Below are 10897 nucleotides of genomic sequence, written 5' to 3' on the forward strand. Positions count from 1 at the left end.
CAGTGAAGGTATTTGTCATACATTCTGCTTGAAAATAGGTCCTCCTGAATTCCATGGACTTTGTTAAGTTTATCGTTAATATTTATTGGACACATACTCTTTTGAAGTTACTTTATTAACAATACAGAATATTTAAGATTTCCGAGAAGGGCAATAAGTCTGGCAATTTTCATTACTATGCTTACATCATTATGATGAGAAGTCAAATAAAATTAAATGGGATCTCATTAGTATTTTTTAATTTGCAATTTTATTTTATTTTTTTAAAATTTTATTTATTTATTCATGAGAGACAGAGAGAGGGAGAGAGAGGCAGAGACACAGGCAGAGGGAGAAGCAGGCTCCATGCAGGGAGCCAGATATGGGACTCAATCCTGGGTCCCCAGGATCAGGTCCTGGGCTGAAGGTAGTGCTAAACCGCTGAGCCACCTGGGCTGCCCTAATTTGTGATTTTAAAGTGAAATTAAATGGATTAATTTGATGTTCCTTCCCCCATATACAAGAGCTAATAACTAGGATCCATAACTATCAGAAATAATATACAGAATTTTAGGTTCATACTTGTAGGAAATAGATGCATAGTTATTACACGATTCTCTAATCAAAAAAGAAAAAAGGAAAGAAAGAAGAAAGAAAATGAAAGAAAGAAAGAAAGAAAGAAAGAAAGAAAGAAAGAAAAAGAAGAAGAAGAAAGAAAGAAAGAAAGAAAGAAGAAAGAAAGAAAGAAAGAAAGAAAGAAAGAAAGAAAGAAAGAAAGAAAGAAAGAAAAGCGAAAGAAAGAAAGAAGAAAAAATACACTCAACAGAGGCACTGAAGTTATCAATTCTTCTAATATTATCTAAGAAATATTTAGGCAATTGCTCAACAATAAATAGTGAAATATCTCTGATGAGACTATGGCAAATATGAGATTCTAAAGTTGGGGAGAAATTATAAAATTTTACATCCAACTATTGATATAATACCTATACTGAACATCATCTGTTCTAATACATTTGATTTGTCCCCCAACCCTGTTACATTTCTTTTAGAGGCATGGTGAGTGGAAATGAATCTTCAGTAACTGACTTCATCCTTGTGGGACTCTTTCCTGAATTTCAGCATTCTATTGTTCTCAACCTTGTGATCATCTTCATCTACATCTTTGCCTTCCTGGGAAACATACTTCTGATTGTCTTGATTTGGGGAGACTCTCAGCTTCATACGCCCATGTACATTCTCCTCAGTCAACTGTCCCTCATTGACTTGACATTAACTTCCACCATTGTTCCAAAGATGGCTTCTAATTTTTTCACAGGGGAAAGGACAATATCATGGATTGGCTGTGGAACACAGAGTTTCTTCTTCTTGATGTTGGGAATGTCAGAGTGCCTTATTTTGACTCTCATGGCTTATGACCGCTATGTGGCTGTCTGCAACCCATTGCGCTATCCCATTATCATGAGCCCTAGGGTCTGTATCCACATGATTTTTGGGTGTTGGATTGGAGGCTCTGTAAGTTCATTTATCCATACAGTCTACCCTATGCATTTTCCCATCTGTGGATCACGGGAGATCCACCACTACTTCTGTGAGGTCCCAGTCCTAATTAAGCTCTCCTGTGAAGACACTTCATTGTATCAGTTGGTGGTGGTTGTGACAAGCATTGTGTTGCTTGTTGTACCTTTCAGTCTCATCACTGTTTCCTATACTCTCATCTTCCTCACTGTCTTTCGTATGAACTCTGTCAAAGGCAGGAAAAAAACTCTGGCCACCTGCTCTTCCCATCTAACTGTGGTGAGTCTCTTCTTTGGCCCAAACATATTTATCTATATGTCTTTCACTTCCTCCCACAGTGCGGAGCAGGATCAAGCTCTTTCTGTATTCAGCAATATCCTAACACCCATGTTGAACCCTCTTATTTACAGCCTGAGAAACAAAGAGGTGGTGGCAGCTCTCAGGAAGCTTATGGGGAAATGTGTGACATCTTAGTAGTAGAAAAGTACTCCCCATCTGTGTAAAGGACATCTTTACAGCATGGACAGTGATAGAGTTGGAACTGGTATTCCAATTCTCAAATTGGTATTTCAGATACCAACATGGGGGATCCTGGGTGACTCAGCAGTTTAGCGCCTGCCTTTGGCATAGGGTGTGATCCTGGAGTCCAGGGATTGAGTCCCACATTGGGCTCCCTGCACGGAGCCTGCTTCTCCTTCTGACTGTGTCTCTGACTCTCTCTCTCTCTCTCTCTCTCTCTCTCTCTCTCTCTCTCTGTGTGTGTGTGTCTCTCATGAATAAATAAATAAAATCTTAAAAAAAAGAGAGATACCAACATGGTGTTGTTGGTTTCAGGAAAGCAAGGTGATTGCAGCTCTATGTAAATAGAACTTTTCATATGTGATTTTCAAGTACTCCAATGTAGGTTTCTTTACTAATAAATACCTTTGGGACATTATTAAGTTAGGGAATAAAATTTAATAAAATTATTTTAAATTTAAAAATTAAATTTAGTCAAATATGAGATTTTATTTTATATTTGTAAATTAAATAATAATCAATGTCTAGGTCTCAAATTGAACTCAATATTCTTGAATCTTTTTGGGTAGAAATAGCAAATTTATAGAAGGACAAGATTAGGATGATCCTGATCTTACCTCCCATCATGGACAAAGTGGTGTATCAGCTACACCTATGCAACTAATTCTGAAAACAACCTGTAGTCAACTGGCAGAGAAAACAAAACAAACAAACAAAAACATTTCATAGTTATTCACAGAGAGAAGACTACATCAAAAAGGAAAGGATGGGAGACACGGTTGGTAACCTCAGTGAAATTGATGGAAAAATGAAAGGAACATCATAAGCATAAAGGTATGAGGTGATCAGACTCCACACAAAGTGTCTTGGTACTGGGGACCTGCACTGGGAAGAAGTCCTCATAACGTTTGACTTCGAAAACCAGTAGTGCTTAACTTTATGAGCTTAAAAATAGCTGGCTAAATTCTTGAAGAGCCAATGGGTAACAGGATAACAATGACACACCTTTAATGAAACACTGTACTAAATAATTCATCCCAAGACACAGCACAAAAGCAGCAGTTTTTAAAGTGCCTGGAGAATAGTGAAGAAGATTCATTGGCTAATCTTATAAAATGTGGTGGAGGAGTAGGAACATTTAGATTTCTTTTTTTTTAAAGATTTTATTTATTTATTCATGAGACACACAGAGAGACAGAGACAGAGACAGAGGCAGGCAGAGGGAGAAGCAGGATCCAGGCAGGGAGCCAACGTGGGACTCGATCCCGGGTCTCCAGGATCAGGTCCTGGGCTGAAGGTGACACTAAACCGCTGAACCACCCGGGCTGCACACATTTAGATTTCTTAAGGAAAAAAATTGCTAGCAGGTGTCATATCCTTTTTTTCTAACATGATCAAAATAGTTAGAGTCTCAAGAAAGCCAACAATACACTCTTCATAAATATTGCTAGCACTGTGCACCATGGCATTCCCTTGAAAACCTGCATCATCTCAACCTCTCACCTTGGCATAGCATCCTTTTGAAATGACTCCTGCCCTGAAGTAAGTGGGGTATAGCCCACACATCATCATGTGTGCAGTTCCAGCAACCTGGCTTCTTAGCAGGCGGTGCTGAGAGGAATATCTACCATTTGATGCACTCACAAATGTGGCAGAAAGACTAATTGCAGACTGCTAGGCTGACTGCCAGCCCCCCAACCAGGAAGCTCATAGCAGCCTCAACCATGCCTCTCAACATTCATCCACAAGAGGCAAACTTGGCCATTGTAGCTAGCTAAGCTGAAGGAAATTGAAGCTCAGCTACAAGAGGAGAGTGCAAGCTATCCTCACAGGGGATACTGCTAGGGTGCCCAATTCTAATGACTAATGGCATTCACTATAAGGCAGCAGAGGACATCTTTTACACATGCCACTACTTTTAAAACCAGAAGATCTAGCTGACCTACTCAATACATAGAAAAAAAAAAACAAAGAATCAAAATGAAGTCACAAAGAAATATATCCAAACAAAGGAACAAAAAAATATATATATAGTAAAAAGGTAAATGAAATGGAGATAAGCAATATGCCTGATAAATAACTCAAAGTAATGGACGTAAAGATATCACTGAACTTGAGAAGAGTGGATGAACTCAGTAAGACCTTTAAAATGGAGGTAGAAAAAAGAAAAAAAAAAGAATATGTCAAAGCTGAATAATGCAACAACTGAAATAAAAATACACTAGAAGAAATAAATGGCAAATTAGAAAAAGCAGAACAGATCAATAATGAAAAATGAAATAATGGAAAGAAACCAAACTTAATGTCAAAGTAAATAGATAATAATAATAATAATAATAATAATAATAGGAGGGAGAGGCAAGATGGCAAAAGAGTAGGGTCCCCAAATCACTGATCCCCACGAAATTACCTACATAACCTTCAAATCATCCTGAAAATCTACGAATTCAGCCTGAGATTTAAAGAGAGAACAGCTGGAATGCTACAGTGAGAAGAGTTCACGCTTCTATCAAGGTACGAAGATGGGAAAAAGAAATAAAGAAACAAAAGAAATAGAGACACAAAAGGCCTCCAAGGGGGAGGGGCCCCCGAGGAGCCGGGCTGAAGCTGGGGCGAGTGTCCCCAGGCCAGGAGAGCCCCGTCCCGGAGGAGCAGGAGCTGCACCAACCTTCCCGGGCGGAAAGGGGCCCGCAGGGAGTTAGAGCAGAACCCAGGAGAGCGGGGATGCCCTCGGGCTCCCGGGGACACTAACAGGCACCTGCGCCCCGGAAGAGTGCGCTGAGCTCCCTAAGGGCTGCAGCGAGCATGGCGGGACCCGGAGCAGCTTGGAGGGGCTCGGGCGGTGGCTCCCCGGAGGGGGCTGCGGGGCGGGAGCACGAATCCAACAGCGCAGGCCCCAGAGCACAGGGCGCCGAGACACAGCCCAGGATATGGCCTCCCCCCAGGACAGGCAGAGGCCGGGAGGGCCCAGGACAGGGAGGTTGCTCCTGCCAGATGCTCCTGAGAAGATCAGCGCCCCACCCCAGAGCCTCCAGGCCCTGCAGACGGAGAGCCCCGGAGCTACTGCGGGGGCTGACTCCAGGGCTGCAGAGCTGGCCCCGCCACTGCGGTTGTTCCTCCTGGGGCCTCACGGGGTAAACAACCCTGACTGAGCCCTGCACCCGGCAGGGGCAGAGCAGCTCCCCCAAGTGCTAACACCTGAAAATCAGCACAGCAGGTCCCTCCCCCAGAAGACCAGCTAGACGGACCAGTTCCAGGGGAAGTCAAGGGACCTAAAGTATACAGAATCAGAAGATACTCCCCGTGGTTTTTTTTTCTTTTTTATTTCTGTTTGCTTCCCCCACCTTTTTCTCTTTCTCTTTTTCTTCCGTTTCTTCTTTTTTCTTCCTTTTTTCTTTTTCTCTATTCTTTCCTTCTTTCTCTCCTCTCTTTTTCTCCTTTTCCCAATACAACTTGTTTTTGGACACTCTATACTGAACAAAGTGACTATTAGGAAAACCTCACCGCAAAAGAAAGAATGAGAAACAGTCTTCTCTCCCACAGAGTTACAAAATTTGTGTTACAATTGAATGTCAGAAAGCCAATTCAGAAGCACTATTATAAACCTACTGGTGGCTCTAGAAAAAAGCATAAAAGACTCAAGAGACTTCAAGACTGCAGAATTTAGATCTAATCAGGAAGAAATTAAAAATCAATTGAATGAGATGCAACCCAAACTAGAAGTCCTAACAACGAGGGTTAATGAGGTGGAAGAATGAGTGACAGAGAAAACAAGTTGATGGCAAAGAGGAAAACTGAGGAAAACAGAGACAATTAAAAGACCATGAGGATAGATTAAGGGAAATAAATGACAGCCTGAGGAAGAAAAACCTACGCTTAATTGGGGTTCCCGAGGGCACCTAAAGGGACACAGGTCCAGAATATGTATTTCAACAAACCATAGTTGAAAACTTTCCTAATCTGGGAAGGGAAACAAGCATTCAGATCCAGGAAATAGAGAGATCCCCCCACAAAATAAAAAAAAACCCATTCAACACCTCGACATTTAATAGTGAAGCTTGCAAATTCCAAAGATAAAGAGAAGATCCTTAAAGCAGCAAGACACAAGAAATCCATGAGTTTTATGGGGAGGAATATTAGGGTAACAGCAGACCTCTCCACAGAGACCTGGCAGGCCAGAAAGGGTTGGGAGGATATATTCAGGGTCCTAAACGAGAAGAAAATGCAACCAAGAATACTTTATCCAGCAAGGCTCTCAGTCAGAAAGGAAGGAGAGATAAAGAGCTTCCAAGACAGGCAGGAACTGAAAGAATATGTGACCTCCAAACCAGCTCTGCAAGAAATTTTAAGGGGGACTCTTAAAATTCCCCTTTAAGAAGAAGTCCAATGGAACAATCCATAAAAACAGGAACTGAATAGGTTTAGATGACACTAAAGTCATATCTTTCAATAGTAACTCTGTACATGAACGAGCTTAATGACCCCATCAAAATGCACAGGGTTTCAGACTGGATAAAAGAGCAGAACCCATCTATTTGCTGTCTACAAGAGACTTATTTTAGACAGAAGGACACCTACAGCCTGAAAATAAAAGGTTGGAGAACCTTCTACCATTCAAATGATCCTCAAAAGAAAGCAGAGGTAGCCATCCTTATATCAGATAAATTAAAATTTACCCTGAAGACTGTAGTAAGAGATGAAGAGGGACACTATACATTACTTAAAGGATCTATCCAACAAGAGGACTTCACAATCCTCAATATGTATGCCCCAAATGTGGGAGCTACCAAATATATAAATCAACTAATAACCAAAGTGAAGACATACTTAGATAATAATACACTGATACTTGGTGAGTTCAATCTAGCACTTTCTACACTCGATATGTCTTCTGAACACAACACCCCCAAAGAAACGAGAGCTTTAAATGATACACTGGACCAAATGGATTACACAGATATCTATAGAACTTTACATCCAAACTCAACTGAATACACATTCTCTCAGGTTCACATGGAACTTTCTCCAGAATACACCATATACTGGGTCACATTCAGGTCTGAACCATTACCGAAAGCTTGGGATCATCCCCTGCATATTATCAGACCATAATGCCTTGAATTAGAACTAAATCACAACAAGAAGTTTGGAACGACTTCAAACACGTGGAGGTTAAGGACCATCTGGCTAAAAGATGAAAGGGTCGACCAGGAGTTTAAGGAAGAATTAAAAAGATTCATGGAAACTAATGAGAATGAAGATACAACTGTTCAAAATCTTTGGGATGCAGCAAAAACAGTCCTGAGGGGGAAATACATTGCAATACAAGCATCCATTCAAAAACTGGAAAGAACTCAAATACAAAAGCTAACCTTACACATAAACGAGCTAGAGAAAAAACAGCAAATACATTGAACATCCAGCAGAAATAGAGAGTTAATAAAGATTCGAGCAGAACTCAACGAAATAAAGACCAGAAGAACTGTAGAACAGATCAACAAAACCAGGAGTTGGTTCTTTGAAAGAATTAATAAGATAGATAAACCATTAGCCAGCCTTATTAACAAGAAGAGAGAGAAGACTCAAATTAATAAAATCATGAATGAGAAAGGAGAGATCACTACCAACACCAAGGAAATACAAACGATTTTAAAAACATATTATGAACAGCTATATGCCAAAAAGTAGGCAATCTAGAAGAAATGGACGCATTCCTGGAAAGCCACAAACTACCAAAACTGGAACAGGAAGAAATAGAAAACCTGAACAGGCCAATAACCAGGGAGGAAATTGAAGCAGTCATCAACAACCTCACAAGACACAAAAATCCAGGGCCAGCTGGCTTCCCAGGAGAATTCTATCAAATGTTTAAGAGGAAACCATACCTATTCTACTAAAGCTGTTTGGAAAGATAGAAAGAGATGGAGGACTTCCAAATTCATTCTATGAGGCCAGCATCACCTTAATTCCAAAACCAGACAAAGACCCCACCAAAAAGGAAAATTATAGATGAATATCCCTGATGAACATGGATGCAAAAATTCTCAACAAGATACTAGCCAAGAGGATACAACAGGGATCCCTGGGTGGCGCAGCGGTTTGGCGCCTGCCATTGGCCCAGGGCGCGATCCTGGAGACCCGGGATCGAGTCCCACGTCGGACTCCCAGTGCATGGAGCCTGCTTCTCCCTCTGCCTGTGTCTCTGCCTCTCTCCCTCCCTCTCTGTGTGACTAATATAAATAAAGGAAAATTAAAAAAAAAGATACTAGCCAATAGGATACAACAGTATATAAGGAGATTATTCACCATGACCAAGTAGGATTTATCCCCGGGATGAAAGGCTGGTTCAACACTCGTAAAACAACCAATGTGATTCATCATATCAGCAAGGACAAAAACAGAACCATATGATCCTTTTAATAGATGCAGAGAAAGCATTTGACAAAATACAGCATCCATTCCTGATCAAAACTCTTCAGAGTGTAGGCATAGAGGGAACATTGCTCAGCATTCAAAAGCCTTCTACGAAAAGCCCACAGCAAATATCATTCTCATGGGGAAAGCACTGGGATCCTTTCCCCTAAGATCAGGAACAAGACAGGTATGTCCACTCTCACCAGTGGTATTCAACATAGTCTTAGAAGTCCTAGCCTCAGGAATCAGACAACAAAAAGAAATAAAAGGCATTCAAATTGGCAAAGAAGTCAAACTCTCCCTCTTCGCCGATGAAATGATACTCTATATAGAAAATCCAAAAGAGGGATCCCTGGGTGGCGCAGCGGTTTGGCGCCTGCCTTTGGCCCAGGGCACGATCCTGGAGACCCGGGATCGAGTCCCATATCGGGCTCCTGGTGCATGGAGCCTGCTTCTCCCTCCGCCTGTGTCTCTGCCTCTCTCTCTCTCTGTGACTATCATAAATAAATAAAAATTTAAAAAAAAATTTAAAAAAAAAGAAAATCCAAAAGACTCTGCCCAAGATTCCTAGAACTCATACAGCAATTTGGCAGCATGGCTGGATACAAAATCAATGCCCAGAAATCAGTGGCATTTCTATACTCTACCAATGCGACTGAAGAAAGAGAAATTAAGGAGTCAATCTCATTTACAGTTGCATCCCAAAGCATAAGATACTTAGGATAAATCCTAACGAAAGAGGTAAAGGATTTATACCCTAAAAACTACAGAACACTTCTGAAGGAAATTGAGGAAGAAAGAAAGAGATGTAAAGATATTCCATGCCCATGGATTGGAAGAATTAATATAGTGAAAATGTCAATATTACCCAGGGCAATTTACATGTTTAATGCAATTCCTATCAAAATACCATTGTCTTCCTTCAGAGAGTTGGAACAAATTATTTTAAGATTTGTGTGGAATCAGAAAAGACCCCGAATAGCCAGGGGAATATTAAAAATGAAAACCATAGCTGGGGGTATCACAATGACAGATTTCAAGTTGTACTACAAAGCTGTGGTCATCAAGACAGTGTGGTACTGGCACAAAAACAGGCACATAGGTCAATGGAACAGAATAGAGAACCCAGAAGTGGACCCTCAACTTTATGGTCAACTAATATTCAACAAAGGAGGAAAGACTATCCTCAGGAAAAAAGAGTGTCTTCAATAAATTATGCTGAGAAAATTGGACATCCACATGCAGAAGAAGAAAACTAGACCACTCTCTTGCACCATACACAAAGATAAAATCAAAATGGATGAAAGACTAAATGCGAGACAAGATTCCATCAAAATCCTAGAGGAGAACACAGGCAACACCCTTTTTGAACTCGGCCACAGTAACTTCTTGCAAGATACATCCATGAGGCAAAAGAAACAAAAGCAAAAATGATCTATTGGGGCTTCATCAAGATAAGAAGCTTTTGCACAGCAAAGAATACAGTCAACAAAACTAAAAGACAACCCTCAGAGTGGGAGAAGATATTTGCAAATGACGTATCAGATAAAGGGCTAGTTTCCAAGATCTATAAAGAACTTCTGTAAACTCAACAGCAAAAAATCAAACAATCCAATCATGAAATGGGCAAAAGACATGAACAGAAATCTCACAGAGGAAGACATAGATCATGGCCAGCAAGCACATGAGAAAATGCTCTGCATCTCTTGCCATCAGAGAAATACAAATAAAAAGCCCAATAAGATACCACCTCACACCAGTGAGAATGCGGAGAATTAACAAGGCAGGAAACCACAAATATTGGAGAGGATGTGGAGAAAGGGGAACCCTGTTACACTGTTGGTGGGAAAGTGAATTGGTGCAGCCACTCTGGAAAACTGTGTGGAGGTTCCTCAAAGAGTTGAAAATAGATTTGCCCTACGACCCATCAATTGCACTGCTGGGGATTTACCCCAAAGATACAGATGCTATGAAACACTGGGACACCTGTACCCAGATGTTTCTAGCAGCAATGTCCACAATAGCCAAACTTTGGAAGAAGCCTCAGTGTCCATCGAAAGATGAATGGATAAAGAAGATGTGGTTTATGTATACAATGGAATATTACTCAGCCATTAGAAACGACAAATACCCACCATTTCCTTCGAGGTGAATGGAACTGGAGGGTATTATGCTGAGTGAAGTAAGTCAATCAGAGAAGAACGAACATTATATGGTCTCATTCATTTGAGGAATACAAAAAATAGTGAAAGGGAATGAAGGAGAAAGGCGAAAAAATGAGTGGGAAATATCAGAAGGGGAGACAGAAGATGAAAGACTCCTAACTCTGGGAAATGAACTAGGGGTGGTAGAAGGGGAGGTGGGCGATGGGTGGGGTGACTGAGTGACGGGCACTGAGGTGGGCACTTGACGAGATGAGCACTGGGTAATATTCTATATGCCGGTAAATTGAACACCAATAAAATAT

At 40.9% G+C, this 10897-nt stretch overlaps 1 protein-coding gene across 1 annotated transcript; it reads left to right on the top strand.

Moving 5' to 3' along the window:
• Positions 1-1035: 1035 nt before the first annotated feature.
• LOC121474997 (olfactory receptor 2T27-like) lies at positions 1036-1971 on the top strand. The gene has a single exon (XM_041728142.1). It carries the CDS (start codon positions 1036-1038, stop codon positions 1969-1971), a length of 936 nt encoding a protein of 311 aa, XP_041584076.1.
• The last annotated feature ends 8926 nt before the right edge of the window (positions 1972-10897 follow it).

The sequence above is a fragment of the Vulpes lagopus genome, chromosome 13 (genome assembly GCF_018345385.1).
Source record: "Vulpes lagopus strain Blue_001 chromosome 13, ASM1834538v1, whole genome shotgun sequence".
In the NCBI taxonomy this organism is placed as follows: Eukaryota; Metazoa; Chordata; class Mammalia; order Carnivora; family Canidae; genus Vulpes; species Vulpes lagopus.

Excerpts from the sequence above, each read along its gene's own strand:
- LOC121474997 (XM_041728142.1), top strand. The coding sequence starts at position 1,036 with ATGGTGAGTGGAAATGAATCTTCAGTAACTGACTTCATCCTTGTGGGA.